Source organism: Entelurus aequoreus, linkage group LG20, assembly GCF_033978785.1.
Source record: "Entelurus aequoreus isolate RoL-2023_Sb linkage group LG20, RoL_Eaeq_v1.1, whole genome shotgun sequence".
Taxonomy (NCBI): domain Eukaryota; kingdom Metazoa; phylum Chordata; class Actinopteri; order Syngnathiformes; family Syngnathidae; genus Entelurus; species Entelurus aequoreus.
The window spans coordinates 26,040,056-26,058,532 of NC_084750.1; the positions used below are offsets into that span (position 1 = coordinate 26,040,056).

An 18,477-nucleotide genomic window follows, 5' to 3' on the forward strand; every position below is an offset into this window, starting at 1 on the left:
AAAAAAAGCTATCATGCTAATGTTAGCAAGTTAAAATTCTAACTGTAACATGTTTTAAGTACTAAAATATATTACTCTGTGTACATGAAAAATGTGTTAAAATGCTACAGTAGCATGCTAATGTTAGCATGCATTAGGTATTAAAATATTATTGAGGTGTGTGTAAACCTATAAAATTAGCTAAAAAAAGCTTGCATGCTAATACTAAAATGCTAACGATTGTGAGGCTTGGCTGTTTAAAAATTTGTTTTGGGCCGCTGCTGTAGCACTTTAGCTCTAGGAGGCAAAAAGTTTGGGCACCCCTGCTTTAGACGATCGGATCTTCTTCCAAACTAATGTGAGACTTTCCGGTGTCTGATCATGCCTAGACGTTAATTTCGACAACTTTGCCCCCTTGTGGTGAAAAATGATAACAATCATAAGTTCCTTCCATATGCTCCGATCTCCACAAAATGTTTGATGGTGGGTCGAGGCATTGGGAACATTGGCATATGCTATCTGTTAACATGCTTAGGTTAGCAGACTAACATTTTTTTTGTCGTTGCTAATTTTACAGCCGTACACCACACACACTTGTCGTTAATGTTAACTTGCATGCTAACATTAACATGTTAAAATTAACGTGCTAACTTTTTCTTGGGAACATTTTGCAGTCGTACTCCTCAGCGTCATAACTTGGTACTTGACACGCGTTAACCGTTAGCATGTCAAAAATTTCAGAAAAAATTAAAACATACGTAAAGAAGTTACCTCAGAGTCATATAACTTGGTACTTGAGACGTGCCAGCTGCTATCATTAGCGTGCTAACTTTTTTAGGCAATTTTACAGCCGTTCACCTCAGAGTCACAACTTGGCACTGGACACATACTTGCTGCTAACATGCTAACATTAGCATGCTAAGTTTTTTAGTCAATTTTCCAACCGTCATATTACTTGGTACTTGACACATGCTAGCTGCCAGCATGCTAACTTTTTAGCCAATTTTGCAGCCGTACACCTGAGTCATTAAACTTGGTAGTCGATATTAGCATGCTAACTCTTTTAGCCAATTTTTCAGCCTATACCTTAAGAGTCAAAATACTTGGTGCTTGACGCACGCCAACTTTTTTTAGCCAATTTTGCAGCCCCCCACCTCAGTCATATAACTTGGTAGTTGAAATATACTAGCATTAGCATGCTAACCTTTTAGCCAATTTTGCAGCCCTACACCTCAGAGTCATATAACTTGGTAAATGACACATGTGAACTTTTTACTTGCTTAGTTGCCAATCAAACGTGCTTACAGGAAACAGTCAGTGTGCAAATAACAAAACACCACTGTGTTGTATTACTGTACAGCAGGGTTATTCAACTAGCGGCCCAGGGGCCAAATCCGGCCTGATAATGACACCATAAACCCAGAGTTCAGTTCAAAACTTGGGAGACAAACATTTTTGCAGTATATTCTTTAAAAAATGCAGCGTGCTCCTGTTGTACAAAATAAATTGGACCACTGTAAACACATTCAAAGATCCTTGCATCGACATTTTAACTCTGCTAGTTAGCATAGAACAAACTTGGGATTTACATAACTGAGGCATTCCTCAGAGCACCCCTTTAGGTCCTCTTTTTTGAAAGTTACTTTTCTAAAGGTTTATGTGACTAAAGTGTTATTGTAACCTGATTGCATCAGCTGCGGTCAGTAGTCATTTGTTCAAAATACTTGTGATGTTCCTTAAGGTACCATTTTAGGTCCTCTCTTTTTCATCATTTGGGCTAGTCAACTTGTGTCTTGCTAATTCAGTAAAAAAAAACAGTGTATTCATAAAAAAACGATTTTTAGCCAATTTTCTAAGTCATAACTTGGTACTAGACATATGCTAGCTGATAGCATGCTAACTTTTTTGCCAATTTTGCAGCCATACACCTCAGAGTTCTATAACTTGGTACATGACACATGCTAGCTGCTAGCATGCCAACATTTGCATGCTAACTTTTTTTTAACCAATTTTGCAGCCCTACACCTCAGTCATATAACTTGGTACTTGACACATGCTAGCTGCTACAATGCTAACGTTAGCATTTGAACTATTCCAGCCAATTTTGTAGACCCACACCTCAATCATATAACTTGATACTTGAAACATGCTAATGTTTTGGCCAAATTTGCAGCCATACATCTTAGTCATAACTTGGTACTTGACACATGCTAACTTTTTTTTTTACACACAATTCTGCAGCCATACAATTTGGTACCTGACACGTGCACATTTTGTAAACCAATTTTGCAGCCCTACATCTCAAGTCATATAACTTGGTACTTGACACAGGTTAGCTGCTAGCATGCTAACATTAGCATTCTAACTTTTTTTAACGCAATTTTGCAGCCATACAGCGCAGTCATTTAATTTAGTACCTGACACAATTTTTTAAACCAATTTTGCAGCTCTACATCTCAGTCATATAACTTGGCACTTGCCACATGCTAGCATGCTAACTTTCTAGCCAATTTTGCAGCCCTACACCTTAGCCATATAACTTGGTACTTAACACATGCTAGCATGCTACCATGAACATGCAAACTTTTTTTTTTAAACAATTTTGCAGCTATACACCTCAGTCTTATAACATGTCACTTGACACATGCTATCTGCCAGCATGCTAACTTTTTTTTTTTGCCAATTTTGAAGCCATACACTTCAGTCGCAACTTGGTACTTGACACATGCAAGCATGCTAACTTTTTTTTTAGCAAATTTTGCAGCCATACACTTCAATCATATAACTTGGTACCTGACATGCTAATTTTTAAACAATTTTTGCAGCCCTACACCTCAGTCATATTACTTGATACTTGACATATGCCAGCACGTTAACATTAACATAAATTTTTTTTTTTACCCAATTTTGCAGCCATACACCTCAAGAGTCATCTAACTTGGTACTTGACACATGCTAGTTGCTAGCATGCTAACTTTTTGAGCCAATTTTGCAGCCACACACCTCAGTCATATAACTTGCTACATGACACATGCCAACCTTTTAACACAATTTTGCAGCCATACACCTCAGTCATATAACTTGCTACTTGACACATGCTAGCTGCTATCATGCTACCTTTTTTTTTAGACAATTTTTCAACCACACACCTCAGTCATACAACTTGGTACTTGACACAGGCTAACTTTTGTGAAATCTATTTTGCAGCCCTACGCCTCAGTCACATACCTTGGTACTTGACACATGCCAACATGCTAACTTTTTTTTTAAACACAATTTTGCCACCATACACCTCAAGGGGCATATAACTTTGTACCTGACAAGGTAGCTGTTATGCTTTGATTTTCTCAAAATTTTGATGGGATCATTGGTATTTGCTAGCTGTCTTTGAGATGATCTTTGACTAGCTTTTTATTAGCGCCTCTGTAACTCTGACAAAATAAATACCACAAAATTGAATGTCTACTGTAGAGCATCTACAGAAAATGTTAAATAAAACTGATAGTTAAAGGAGTATTCTGGCCTCCCGGCCCTTAGATTTCTAGAAATGTTGCTCCCAAAACAGTTTAGTCGAATATACCTGCTGCACAGTATCTACATAAAAGTTTTAATGGCTGAAGGAACTGAAAGCATTACGAGGCCTGAAAAGTAAGCAAACATGGGTGTTGTAAACGTACGCCCAAATATTTTGGAAAGTAGATTATTGCATATTGTTCTAATGTGTGGCACCTTGTGACGAGAATATGTTGGTTGACAGTCTAAAAGTAACGTGGCTTCCCTCAGAATAAAATCTAAAAATGGCAATTCGGTCTTTTACTGATGCAAGTATTCCATTTGAGACACAGCGTGGGATTTTGTTCTTTCCAAACAGCAATAAACTAGTGCCAGGTGGTTTGTAGGCGCTGCTAATGTGCGTTGCCAGGAAGTGCGGGGGAGAATGTGATTTTTAAAAAAGAAGAGTTTCCTGTGTGCGCGCACGCCGGCGTGCGTCGCACCTCAGGTAGCCTTGCCGAGGCACGCCGAGGGTGGAGCTACATGCTGCCAATCACAGTGAGTACTTTGCCGTACATTCTCGTTATTCGTGGATCAAAGTGCAGAGGTCACATCGGGGTTAGTTTGTTCCTTCGGTTTAGTTTTAGTTCAAATTTTAAAAAAAAGAAACAATCAAATTTTCCTGTTAAAAAGCCTTGCAAAGTTTTAAGCCAGCGGGTCATGTGATCCACGCATTCATAATGCTAACAGCGCCCTCTGGTGGCGAAAAAATGCCACAGGCCGCGTGTTGGATCCCTCCTGAGGTTTGCATAGCGACAAGAGGAGGCATGTTTTGGCGTGGCAAGGGATAAGCGACTTCCTGTCGTCGATGGCTGACTTCCTGCTGAAACAGTTCTGACCTGAAGGTGGGCATCATCAAGGCTGATCGCGCAGCGCTTCTGCGGCAGGCGTTGCTGCTTTCGACAGAAAGGTGGCGCCGCTTGTTTCCCGCACAAGCCGATGCCTAAAAAACACAAGCCCCGCCCCCCTGCCGCCAGTCAGTCTGTGGTCCGTCCACTTGTGACCCGACGTCGCGTCTTTCTCCGCTCTCGGGCCGGCGCCCACTCGCCGATTCCACCGAGCTGCTGCGTGGGAGTGGGATGGGGGTGGGGGGGGGGAGGGGTCGCCTCACTTGAGTCTGTCCGAGCGGAAGGAGTCCTCCACGGCGGGGTCGGCCAGCATCAGGTCGCCCTCCAGCATGTCCAGAGACAGCGGGTCTATCCTGAGCGGGTCGTCCAGGGAGAAGGGGTCCATCTCAAAGCCGGGGACGTGCGACAAAGCGCTGGCGATCTCTTTGGACAGACCCGGCGGCGAGTCGCCTGTCGAGGCACAGAGACGTCAGCCGGACAGAGCAACTTCCTGTTTGGTGGCGCTCGCAAGACCCACCTGTGAGAATGATATTGGGCACATTTTGCCGGGCATCGCCCCCGCCGCAGTTCTGGTTGTTGAGGAGCATTTGCTCCACGGACTCCGGCGTCACCTGCATGTCTGCGCGGTCGCCACCCAGCCCGCCATGGGTCAAAGACATGATGTCGCCCTGCATGTCACTGGTGAGCTGCAACAGAAGAGTGCACGTGTCGCAAGACTCGGGCTGGACAATTACCGTAAACTCCGGACTGTAAGCCACTACTTTTGTCCTACGCTTTGATTCCTTCGGTTTATAAAACGGTGTTGCTAATTTCCTTCGCTGACGGCCAATAATGCAAAAACAAGACACTGAATAGGTGTAATAGTTTGTGCCGTGGCCCCATCTTTTGGACAAGTTCGCTCAAGGTGCCCTTCTTTTTAGACTGAGCTTTCAACCGGAAGTACAATTGCCGTTCCAACTTCTAGTCGTCCATAGCGGTTCTACTCGTATGGATTCTTCATTCATCACTCCAAGCGGCGTTTGTAAGTTCTACAATATAACTAAAACGATTCTTACTTGCTAAACCGTCCTGTGTGTGATGTCTGTAGGAGTGTTTTCATGCATATTTCTGCGTGCTATTGTAATGTTGTTGTTAGCATTAGCCAATAGGGCCTGTGTTTGTATTATTAACGGCATTCTTTTTTTGTTTCAGTTTCACAAATTCCTCAGGAAATTCACTAAAACTTCAGCGTGGAGGTATTGAGTCTGTTTAGCTGATTGGAGAGCTAGCTTTCGCAGCTAGTGGGTCCATGACGAGGACTTCTGTTTTGTTTGATCAGCTGTTTTACTGCCGTGTTACACACACTGTTTGGAAACAATTAAGGTATGTAAATAATATTTTACAGAATCTTCCTGTCTAAATAACTCATTTCACAAAGTATATATCTGCAGTTTATAATCCAGTGCGGTTAATATATGGATAAAGTATGTTTTTCTTCGTTTTTCTGCACTCTATGGTCCAGAAATTACTGCAAATTTGATGTTGGCTTCTCACGATCATAAATATGTTACAATGGAAAAAAATTTATTTAATAGGCAGCGCAAAGCGCATGAAAATACCTGAGGTTGTAACGGTTAAATGGATGAGTGAGCGTGTAAGTAAAAAAACAAAAAAAAAACATGTCTACTAGAAGTTTGGGATATCACCATGGTTGCTACTTTTATTGTTTGACATCGCCCTTGTATGCCTAATCAATATTCACTAAACTCAACAAAAAAGTAGGGTATATAACTTTCAAGTTGACGGAATCACAGAATTGGCCAATAAAACAGAAACCACTGTTATAAGTGAAATGTTGTCATTGTTTTGATTTTGCTTTTATTTAACCAGGTAAAATCCCATTGGGATCAAAGATCTCTTTTCCATCGTAATCGTAAGGACAAGGAACATTTATTCTGGAAAATAATTTGTCTGGTCCTCCACTAAACAATGAGGAGACGGCCACTTAAAACAGCGACTAAACCAGGAAGCTAAAGCTAGCAAGAACATTCCATACACCCACAACACATCTCTTCACCTGCTTGTGTTGTTGTGAACGACATCATGGAAGTAAGATCAATAGACAAACAGGACAGCAGTCGCAACTTGAGAGGCTCTCTCTTTTTTTTAAACAACCTCAAGTCGCCTGCAGTTAACACTTCCCCCCTTTAAAATAACAGCGCTCTGAAATAATGGTTTAAAAAAGCACTTAAATACATTAACAAAAAATGACTTAAAACATTGATTCTCAAACTGTGCTAGGCGGGCTCTATCTCGTGGTACGCCGAAGATGTCTGTAAATATGTTGTGTATAAGGAGTATCATTACTGGTGATGTTTGTGTGTAATGTTGCAGTGGGCAAAAATATTTAAATATAATTGTTAAACAAAACATATGCCTTGTTTTTATGAATACTTAGGCCTACTACGCTACTGTATTTAACATTTTGTGCCAGTTCTATGAATAACTACATTCCTCTATAAAATAGATAAACAGATTTGATCAATTTCAATATAAACTTAAAAGAAAACTGGTTTTGTCTAGTAAAATTCTACCCAAACATGTAATAAAGTCAAGTACAAATAAGGCAACAAGACAACACCAATCAACAATATGATTTGCCTTTGTGGCCGGACAGAAGAGATTTACTAAAATAAATACTCAACTTTGATTTGTTTTTTAATCGACTGAGAATCGTGATTCACCCCTATTGTATTCCACGAATGATTGTAAGGATTTGTGCATTTCTGTAAAGTTTATGACCCAAAAATCATACACCGGTAAAATACGTGTAAAAATAGTTGATAAGAAAAAACTGAATTTGGTTGTTTTATTATATTTCTATTGTAACTTAATGTTGTTGGTATTATTTTACTTGTTTATTCATTCTTTTAATTTATATTTAAAGTTGAGTTTTCAAATCAATGAATGATCGTGTTATTAATTGTGATTTCAATATATATAAAAAATAATCGTGATGAACATTTTTGCTGTAATCGTCCAGCCCTCCACGAGACCCTTCCTGTAAGACACATAAGCAGCCACCAGGGGGCCCCCCCAACACTGACATCAGTGCTCAAATGAGCCAGAACCCCAAAGTCTGGTATGGCTTGCATGTTACCTGCTGGTTGGACTTGGCGCAGAACTGCATGCTCAGGTACGAGTCGTCCAGCAGGGAGTTGAACAAGGCGTCCTGGGAAGACATGTCCTCACGTTACCATGACGACAGGCGTGCGCGGCACGACCGGCAGGGGCGAAACAGAGCAGACACTCACGTTGTAGAGCTCGGAGGACAAGTTGTGGCTCATCTGTTGCAGCTGGGGGAGGTTCCCGCTCCTCTGTAGCTCCGCCTCCTGTTTCCCTTGACACTGGGAGGTCAAGGAGCTGTGGAGGTACTGGTCCAAGGCACTTTTATTTTTTGGGATGAGCTGGTTGGCCTGCGAGCTGCCCTGACGCTGCTACACACACACACAAACACGTCAGAAGAGGACGAGGGAAGAGGACTGTTTAGACCCACGTACCGCCGCTGCAAAGTGCTGAGCGTTGAGCAGATTCTGCGGGGGTTGCGAGTTCGACCGCGGCTGCTGCAGGCGGAGCATCTGTTGTTGCGTTTGATGCTGAGTCAGCCCAGGAGGCTGCTGGGGGGTCTGGGAGGCGGTCTGGTGCTGACTGAACGGGTACGGAGGTAAGCGCTGGTCCAAAGGTAGCTTGCTGGTGTCTAGAGCAATGCCCTGCAGGGGGCGGAGTCAGACGTCAGGTGCCAGTACCACAAAGTGTGCGTGTTTGTGTGTTACCTGCGTGATGGAGGACAGCGTGGGGGAGATGGTGGGGGAGAACTGCTTGGTGAGATGGCGCCGAGTCTCCCCTCCCATGGGCAGGATGAGTGGCGAGAGATGGGCTCGTCGCCGTGGCGACGTGCTGAGACACGGCGCATAAGAGGCGGAGCCGCCGTAGCCGGGGTTACCGCTCGAGGCCGACTGGAGGGAAGAGCTGCTGTGGGACGATTGCAGCGATTGGCTGCTGAGGGATGAGGGGAGGGAGGGGGAGGAACCGAGGGACGACTGCAACGAAGGGTTGCTGAGTGACGAGTGCAAGGAGGCGGAGCTTAGGGAGTTGGTGAAAGAGTGGCTGCTGAGTGACGACTGGATGTTTGGGTTGCTCAGCGACGACTGCAGGGAGGGGTTACTGAGCGTGCTCTGTAGCGAAGCCAGCAGCACTGAAGAGGGAAACAAAGACGATTGGCTCACGCAGTGGATGCCGGGCGCCATGACGTCATCTTACCCTGTGCGTGGTGGTGGTGGAAGTTGCGGTGGTCTCCGGCCGCGTTGGTGGCGTTGATGCCCAGCTGTGTCAGCGTGGATGCCAGGTTGCCCGTGCTGCTGCCCCCGCTCAGGGAGCCCGGGTAGGCGGGCTCGTCGTGGTCCAGCGGCGTGGGCAGCGGCGAGGGGAAGTGCAGGCTGGATAAGTCGGGCAGGGAGCCGCCCGTGTTGAGCACTGAGGGGATGTTGTGAGCAGGGGTAGACTGTTGCTCTGGCGACATGAAGACACTGAACACAACAACATGAATTAAATTGTTAGTTTCGTAACAAGCAGGAGCGGAACCATGCATTTACCGTAAATTCTGGCCTATAAGTCGCAACTTTTTTCCTACACTTTGAACCCTGCGGCTTATAAAACGGTGCAACTAACTTATGTATTTTTCTTCACAATAGTTTTCATTAAACACATGCAAAGACACCTAAATCAAGGGTTCTTAACCTTTTTGACTTAAAGGCCCAACTTTTCAGAAAAGTTAGGCCCCCAAAAAATAAAAACATACAATTATGTTGTGCTAATATAAATAAACAAAATGTGTAATGAACATGTTTTTTAACTAAGTTGTCAATGCAATTAAAGTCTAAATAAAAATACAGCTTCACCAATTTAGTTATAATTTTTGCGCTTGAAAAACTTTGAGGACTTTAGCTCCAAACATCTTGTGTTTGTTTGAGATTGCCGTTACCCTGCAACAAATAACTGACACAATGTAAGATAAAAAGACCGGACTTTAGGACAAAATAGTAAAAACAAGTGAAATTATAATTAATCAATCAATCAATCAATGTTTATTTATATAGCCCTAAATCACAAGTGTAATTCATTTTACTGGATAAAACATCCTAAATTAAGATTGAATTAGCATGACTTTTAAAACAGAAATAAGTATTTTATTCTGAAAACAAGCAGTATTCAACTTGCAATTTTTTAAATATTGAATTGAATATTGATTTTCTATGTAGGGAAAAACTAAATATCTTATTTAAATAGTTATTTTTTCCATTTTAACATTTATAAACTAGAGTAGACAGAATATATTTAGTCATGCTAAAATTAAGATTATGACATAAAGTCAATGACTAAAGATAAGTAAATAGCTTTAAAAACTAGGGAAAGTTATAGCAATAAAATGTTGGCCGGTGGCAAATAATTTGCACTGTACTGCCACGAGTGGTGGGAAAGTGTATTACAACTAACCGTACGGACCACAGCTGAGAAACAGATACTCGCGACCCAACAATATAGGTTAAGAAAGACTGACCTAAACGGTGTATTATTGTTTGCGCAATGGCACCATCTCTTGGACGACTTCGCTCACTGCAGGTGCAGCTGGGTGAAAGCTTTGAACCGGAAGTAAGAATTGTCGTTCTGTCTTCTAATCATCCATAGCGTTTCTACTCATATGGATTCTTTATTCACCACTCCAAGCAACGTTTGTAAGTTTTACAATATAACTAAAACTATTCACACTTACTAAACAGTCCCATGTGGGATGTCTGTAGGAGTGTTTTCATGCATGTTTTTACATGCTATTGTAATGTAATCAAACTAGCATCGTTAGCAGCAGCTAATATGTCAACACATGTGTCTGTGTTAGTATTATTACCTTACAATGGCATCCTTTTTGTTTTGTTTCAGTTTCATAAATTAAATTCACGAAAACGTCACCGTGGCGTTATTTGGTCTGTTTAGCTGATTGGAGTGGGTCCATGATGATAACTTCTGTTTTGTTTGATCAGCCGTTTTACTGCCGTGTTAAAGGAAGCAATTATGGTATTTAAATAAATATTTAAAGAATCATACTGTGCTAATAACTCATTTCACAACGTATATATCTGCGGCTTATAGTCTAGTGCGGCTAATATTTGGAAAAAGTATTTTTTCTTCTAAAATGTTGTGGGTGCGGATTATATACCGATGCGTTCTATAGTGCGGAAAATACATTAAGTAGAAGTTAAGTAAATAGTATTTAGGTAAGTTCGTAGCAGTTAAGTAGGTAGTATCTTAATATTGAAGTAGGACGTACTTGATGTTAGGAACCTCACATGACTTTGGTCTTGAGCTCGGCAGAGGAAACTGTGGGCGGGGAAAACCACATGTCAAGCACTTTGTGGAGGAGCGGTGCACGTTGGCGTGAGCGTGAGAAGCTCTCACCTTCTTAGCGTCCCAGGCTTTGAGGAGCTTGTTGTCATCGAGAACGTTCTCCTCGATGGGGGGCACGGGATAAGGAAAGACTGGGGGACAAGAGCGTGCACGTGTCAGTGTGGCGTTGACCGGCTGGCTGACCTTTGATCGGCTTTGGGTCGGAGTGCGTCTCACCGTTGCGCCGCCCTCCATGGGACGTAAGGGCGGAGTCTCCAGTGGCGAAGGGATCCCCCGAGAGTGGGTTCATGACGCTGGTGTGGAGGGCGGAGTCAGAGTTGGTCCTGCGGAACAACACACACCTTTGCCGTTAGTAAGCCAGTCAATCCAGTTGACCAATCACGGGGCTCCACCGCGGACGCAGTTACCAAGTCGCGCGCATTGATTGGTTCACACAAACTTACCTCCGTGTAGCAGAAGGAAGGGAAAAAGTGAAGAAGATTGATTGGCGCAGACTGAACGAGAAAGATGGAGGAAGAGGAGGATTCACCTGTTGAGTGCAGTAGTGGGGAGACGGAACAACTGGCTTTTGTCCCCCGGGAAGATTCCGGACCAATTCCTTTTCATGATCGACAAGAAGAAAACGTTATTTTCCTGCGCCCGGAAAGAGCACCGAAAAGAGAGCAATCACGAAGAGCGAGGAAGAGGAGGCAGCGTCAGGAAACATGATGAAGGGAGAAAGGAAAAAGTCCAAGAAGTGACTGGACGCCATGGAGGTGCGTGCCCGTGCAGCCATGTGCCGACGACGCGGCTCTGGTTAGAAAGCGCCAGAAGGAATGCAGGCAAATTCCCACAAGGAGGGAAAAGAGGAAGTGAGAGCTCTTCCAAAGTAATGCAGCTTCCTGTCTTCCAAGCTAGCGTGTTAGCGCTCCAAAGGAGCAAGGCGGAAAAGTGTGTGTCCGTGAAGACGCAAAGTGGCAGGATCATAGACTCTACCTTCTCCAACTTGGGTCGGGGGGCGGGGACAAGTAGGCGGAGTTATATGAAGTGCTGTCCACCTGAGGCTGCCAGTTAAGCAAACATCCAGCAGACTTTCAAAACAAAAGTCAACAAAAAGGCACAGCTGCTAAAGGATACTTGGCGGTTACGGTACGGCCGAACTGGCGACATGAAGCGACGGTCCCTCTGGACCCTTTCCACCAGGCCATGATGACGTGTGGAGCGACTGGACTCCAGATTGGACGTGAAGGAGGCCTGCGCAAGAAAAGAAAAAAAAATCCAAGACAGAGTGAGACCTCCTCAACACACTGCATAGCGGGAAAAAGTACTGGCGAGGACCGTCGCACTCACCTGCGGGTCCTGCGGGACTCGGCCGATCTGGTTGACGTTGGGCAGGGATCCTCCGTAGTACGGACCTTGATTCCGGGCTAGGCGGAGCTTCTGGGCCTGAAGCTGCTCCAGGAGAACACGACAGGTTGGTTCTCCAACACAGTGGAAGCAACAGTTTGCAATAAAAGCACTTTATACCTTGTTGTAAGTCCATAAGGTGACAGTGGCTTTTTATATGCAGTACATCGTATCAATATCCTCACAATGAGGCAAAGACGTGGGAAGGTATCAAATTTGGTGAGTGTAGTTTTTTTCTGGGTTTTTTGCAGTCTAAAAATAAACCACATATCCCAAAAACCTCTGCGCAGCGCGGGACCGGCAAGGTGGGGGCGTGGGACGCCGTAAAGGGGAGAAAAAGAGGAAGTATGCGGGAGAAGTGTGTAGATGAGTCTGTTTTTTCTTTTCTTTTTTTCATCAAATTCTGTCCATAACTTTTTGAGGTTGTTGCCAACAAACAGACAGACAAACCCTGGAGAAAACATAAGCACGCCACCTTCGTCGCGAGCGCTTGCAAGCCAGTCACAGTGCACGGCGTGGAGGGAAAGCGCCCCGCGGGGAATACGAGAAGCTCCCTTGAAGCTCAAAGAAGCGCTAATAAGAAGTCTGTTAAGATAGAACTAGCCAGTGCCAGGCTGGATAATCCCTGCACACATAGCAATTCTCTTAGAATAATATACAACTCACATAATGTTTTTTCTGCGTCAGGAGGTGGACATGCATTTTACTGAGGTGGCAAACAATCTGAAAATTCCTGTCATATAAATTCCTAGATATGGTCGAAACTATTTAAAGTGCACAACGCATAATAAACGTAACATTAATAATATTGCTACTACGGATACTTTCAACAAAAACTCCTCAAAACAGCCCACTACCTATAATATAGGCTTTTTAAACATAAGATCATTGTCTTCCAAAACGTTATTAGTTAATGAAGTCATTAGAGACAACAATCTTGATGTCGTTGGTCTAGCCGAGACCTGGCTCAAACCAGATTAATTTTTTGCGCTGGGTGAGGCGTCTCCTCCTGGCTATACGGGAACGCATATTGCCCGTCCCATTAAAAGGGGTGGGGGTGTTGCACTAATATACAACAAAAACTTTAGCCTTACCTCGGACCTAAATAATAAATATAACTCGTTTGAGGTGCTTACTATGAGGTTTGTCACACCGCTGCCTCTGCACCTGGCTGTCATCTACCGCCCCTCAGGGCCCTATTCGGACTTTATCAATGAATTTTCAGAGTTCGTTGATGATCTAGTGACGCACACCGACAATATAATCATAATGGGAGACTTTAACATCCATATGAATACCCCATCGGACCCTCCGTGCGTGGCGCTCCCGACTATAATTGATAGCTGTGGTCTTACACAAATAATAAATGAACCCACGCATCGCAACGGTAATACGATAGATCTAGTGCTTGTCAGGGGTGTCACCACCTCTAAAGTTACGATACTCCCGTACACTAAAGTAATGTCCGATCATTACCTTATAAAATTCGAAGTTCTGACTTATTGTCAACAAACTAATAATATTAATAATAACTACTATAGCAGCCGCAACATTAATGCTGCCACAACGACGACTCTTGCTGACCTACTGCCTTCGGTAATGGCACCATTCCCAAATTATGTGGGCTCTATTGATAACCTCACTAACAACTTTAACGACGCCCTGCGCGACACCATTGATAGTGTAGCACCGCTAAAGCTAAAAAGGGCCCCTAAAAGGCGTACCCCATGGTTTACAGAAGAAACTAAAGCCCATAAATTATGTAGAAAGCTAGAACGCAAATGGCGCGCAACTAAACTTAAGGTTTTCCAGCAAGCATGGAGTGATAGTTTAATAACTTATAAACGCATGCTTACCTCAGCTAAAGCTAAATATTACTCAAATCTCATACATCTCAACAAAAATGATCCTAAATTTTTGTTTAGTACAGTAGCGTCGCTAACCCAACAAGGGACTCCTCCCAGTAGCTCCACCCACTCGGCAGATGACTTTATGAATTTCTTTAATAAGAAAATTGAACTCATTAGAAAAGAGATTAAAGACAACGCATCCCAGCCACAACTGGGTTCTATTAACACAGATACGACTGTATATACGACGAACACTGCCCTCCAAAATAGTTTCTCTCTTCGATTAAATAACATTGGAGGAATTGTTAAAATGTGTAAATGGGACAAAACAAACAACATGTTTACTTGACCCAATTCCTGGGAAACTTATCAAGGAGCTTTTTGTATTATTAGGTCCATCAGTGCTAAATATTATAAACTTATCACTTTCCTCTGGCACTGTTCCACTAGCATTCAAAAAAGCGGTTATTCATCCTCTGCTCAAAAGACCTAACCTCGATCCTGATCTCTTGGTAAACTACCGGCCGGTGTCCCACCTTCCGTTTATCTCGAAAATCCTCGAAAAAATTGTTGCACAGCAGCTAAATGAACACTTAGCGTCTAACAATCTCTGTGAATCTTTTCAATCCGGTTTCAAGGCAAATCACTCTACGGAGACAGCCCTCGCAAAAATGACTAATGATCTATTGCTAACGATGGATTCTGATGCTTCATCTATGTTGCTGCTTCTTGATCTTAGCGCCGCTTTCGATACTGTTGATCATAATATTTTATTAGAGCGTATCAAAACACGTGTTGGTATGTCAGACTTAGCCTTGTCTTGGTTTAACTCTTATCTTACTGACAGGATGCAGTGCGTCTCCCATAACAATGTGACCTCAGACTATGTTAAGGTAACGTGCGGAGTTCCCCAGGGTTCGGTTCTTGGCCCTGCACTCTTTAGTATTTACATGCTGCCGCTAGGTGACATCATACGCAAATACGGTGTTAGCTTTCACTGTTATGCTGATGACACCCAACTCTACATGCCCCTAAAGCTGACCAACACGCCGGATTGTAGTCAGCTGGAAGCGTGTCTTAATGAAATTAAACAATGGATGTCCGCTAACTTTTTGCAACTCAACGCTAAGAAAACGGAAATGCTGATTATCGGTCCTGCTAGACACCGACATCTATTTAATAATACCACCTTAACATTTGACAACCAATCAATTACACAAGGAGACTCGGTAAAGAATCTGGGTATTATCTTCGACCCAACTCTCTCGTTTGAGTCACACATTAAGAGTGTTACTAAAACGGCATTCTTTCATCTCCGTAATATCGCTAAAATTCGTTCCATTTTGTCCACTAGCGACGCTGAGATCATTATCCATGCGTTCGTTACATCTCGTCTCGATTACTGTAACGTATTATTTTCGGGCCTCCCTATGTCTAGCATTAAAAGATTACAGTTGGTACAAAATGCGGCTGCTAGACTTTTGACAAAAACAAGAAAGTTTGATCATATTACGCCTATACTGGCTCACTTGCACTGGCTTCCTGTGCACCTAAGATGTGACTTTAAAGTTTTACTACTTACGTATAAAATACTTCACGGTCAAGCTCCTGCCTATCTTGCCGATTGTATTGTACCATATGTCCCGGCAAGAAATCTGCGTTCAAAGAACTCCGGCTTATTAGTGATTCCCAGAGCCCAAAAAAAGTCTGCGGGCTATAGAGCGTTTTCTATTCGGGCTCCAATACTATGGAATGCCCTCCCAGTAAAAGTTAGAGATGCTACCTCAGTAGAAGCATTTAAGTCCCATCTTAAAACTCATTTGTATACTCTAGCATTTAAATAGACTCCCTTTTTAGACCAGTTGATCTGCCGTTTCTTTTCTTTTCTTTTCTTTTCTGATCTGCTCCCCTCTCCCTTATGGAGAGGGAGTCGCACAGGTCCGGTGGCCACGGATGAAGTGCTGGCTGTCCAGAGTCGGGACCCGGGGTGGACCGCTAACCTGTGCATCGGTTGGGGACATCTCTACGCTGCTGACCCGTCTCCGCTCGGGATGGTTTCCTGCTGGCCCCACTATAGACTGGACTCTCGCTGATGTGTTGGATCCACTGTGGACTGGACTTTCACAATATTATGTCAAACCCACTCGACATCCATTGCTTTCGGTCTCCCCTAGAGGGGGGGGGGTTACCCACATATGCGGTCCTCTCCAAGGTTTCTCATAGTCATTCACATTGACGTCCCACTGGGGTGAGTTTTTCCTTGCCCGTATGTGGGCTCTGTACCGAGGATGTCGCTGTGGCTTGTGCAGCCCTTTGAGACTCTTGTGATTTAGGGCTATATAAATAAACATTGATTGATTGATTGATTGATTGATAAACCATCACCCGTAAAATATATTTGAAGTAGAGATGTCCGATAATGGCTTTTTTGCCGATATCCGATATTGTCCAACTCTTAATTACCGATACCGATATATACACTTGTGGAATTAACACATTATTATGCCTAATTTTGTTGTGATGCCCCGCTGGATGCATTAAACAATGTAACAAGGTTTTCCAAAATAAGAGAACAACTTCAACTCAAGTTATGGAAAAAAGTGCCAACATGGCACTGCCATATTTATTATCGAAGTCACAAAGTGCATTATTTTTTTTAACATGCCTCAAAACAGCAGCTTGGAATTTGGGACATGCTCTACCTGAGAGAGCATGTGGAGGTTGAGGTTGGGGGGGCAGGGTTGAAGTAGGGGGCGTGGGGGTAGCGGGGGGTGTATATTGTAGCGTCCCGGAAGAGTTAGTGCTGCAAGGGGTTCTGGGTATTTGTTCTGTTGTGTTTATGTTGTGTTACGGTGCGGATGTTCTCCCGAAATGTGTTTGTCATTCTTGTTTGGTGTGGGTTCACAGTGTGGCGCATATTTGTAACAGTGTTAAAAAAAAATTATACGGCTACCCTCAGTGTGACCTGTATGGCTGTTGACCAAGTATGCCTTGCATTAACTTTTAAGTGTGTCAAAAGCCGTAGATATTATGTGATTGGGCCGGCACGCAAAGGCAGTGCCTTCAAGGTTTATTGGCGCTCTGTACTTCTCCCTACGTCCGTGTACACAGCGGCGTATTAAAAAGTCATGAATTTAACTTTTTTAAAGCACTTATCGGCCGATAATATCGGCAGTCCGATATTATCGGACATCCCTAATTTGAAGCCAGCGATTTGTGAGGTATTTACATTATCAAAAGTTAAATTGTGAGTTCACTTTTCAGAGAAACTGCATTTTCCAAACTGATACTATAAAAAATGTCCACTGCTGCGGACATTGCTTCTGAGAATGCAAAAGCTGAAAGACACTAAAGTGAACATTATTGTGTTACTTCTTACTGTGGATGTTTACATTGTCACTTTAAACACACTAAACTGTAAGTTGTTTATTTTCTTCCAACAATGGAGGTTCCTGCTCTGCTTTTTTTAAATTTTATTTACTTGTTTTAAGTGATAAATTTGATTAGGACATTTAAGTATTGTGTCTGAGTTCAATTACAGTAAGTGTGTTTTTGTCCTAAACATTCCTGCCAGCTCATTTTACACACTATTGGATTTATACCAAGTCTTTTTTGGGGGGGCAGTACCACAATAATATCGTACCCTGACAATATTCTTACATCCCTTCTAAAACATACCTTATTTTACCCTAACAAATTCTGTATATCAATTCACATGATTGTGACACATAGTAAAGCAATAATTAAATACACATGAAGGTAGTTAATGTTGAATTGACCAACAACAAAAGCTGGTGTCTCATTAAAGTTGAATTTTACCAATTTTATATACACTGTATGTGACATTTATTAATGCCGAATATAAAAGGGAAGGTGTTGGGAAATAGAACGTCACTGCGCTGCAATCTAGGCGTTGTTAGTGTGTGTTAAGACGACAAAGTGTTAAGAATGGTTGAAAGTGTGAAGGGAGTTCCGCTGGCTGCATTGAGCGGGACGCCAGATAGTAAACAAGCCAGCAGCTAGTCGCGGAAGCTAACATGCTAAGTACGCTAACGACAATCAAAAATGGACGACAAGACGCCTCGTCTTTTCCCACACCCGTTTAGAGGACAAACATCGGGGCGACTCGTACAACTCGAGTGTCGCTGTGACCTGAGGAGGGCCGCGTCTGGGAGGTTGACGAGCCCGGCTGAGGCCTGCGGTGGGGCGGCCATCTCTCCCGTCAGCCTCCCCGCCTCTCGGTTCTCACTCACCCGCGTCGACGTGATGTCCATCATGACCTCCTGGAAGGCGGCCGTCTCCTCGGCCTGCCGCTGCGTGTGGAGGGCGATCTTCTCGCTGAACTTTCGGGGGTTGGAGCCTCCGGACCCGACTCCGGGGCCGGGTCCACAGCCGCCTGAGCCCGCAGACATGTTCGCCAGCGA

At 43.4% G+C, this 18,477-nt stretch overlaps 1 protein-coding gene across 4 annotated transcripts; it reads right to left on the reverse strand.

Annotated features, from left to right (window-relative positions):
• Positions 1 to 3,235: 3,235 nt before the first annotated feature.
• Positions 3,236 to 18,468, reverse strand: LOC133636109 (CREB-regulated transcription coactivator 2). 4 transcript variants are annotated; one of them, XM_062029783.1, is made up of 15 exons: positions 18,307 to 18,468; positions 12,147 to 12,248; positions 11,934 to 12,050; positions 11,793 to 11,854; positions 11,347 to 11,415; positions 11,034 to 11,140; positions 10,869 to 10,948; positions 10,741 to 10,790; positions 8,679 to 8,944; positions 8,192 to 8,613; positions 7,919 to 8,128; positions 7,673 to 7,855; positions 7,519 to 7,590; positions 4,897 to 5,065; positions 3,236 to 4,829 (listed from the first exon to the last, which is right to left on the reverse strand). In XM_062029783.1, exons 1-15 carry the CDS (start codon positions 18,463 to 18,465, stop codon positions 4,639 to 4,641), a joined length of 2,259 nt encoding a protein of 752 aa, XP_061885767.1. In that variant the 5' UTR covers positions 18,466 to 18,468; the 3' UTR covers positions 3,236 to 4,638. The 4 variants fall into 4 exon arrangements, with proteins under 4 accessions (XP_061885767.1, XP_061885766.1, XP_061885769.1 ...); XM_062029782.1 differs by having other exon boundaries at positions 11,793 to 11,860; XM_062029785.1 differs by lacking the exon at positions 11,347 to 11,415.
• Positions 18,469 to 18,477: the final 9 nt, after the last annotated feature.

Excerpts from the sequence above, each read along its gene's own strand:
- LOC133636109 (XM_062029782.1), bottom strand. The coding sequence starts at position 18,465 with ATGTCTGCGGGCTCAGGCGGCTGTGGACCCGGCCCCGGAGTCGGGTCC. Across the intron at positions 10,791-10,868 it reads AAGCCTGGGACGCTAAGAAG|TTTCCTCTGCCGAGCTCAAG; the intron begins GTGAGAGCTTCT and ends CCCCGCCCACAG. Across the intron at positions 4,830-4,896 it reads GCCCAATATCATTCTCACAG|GCGACTCGCCGCCGGGTCTG; the intron begins GTGGGTCTTGCG and ends GTGCCTCGACAG.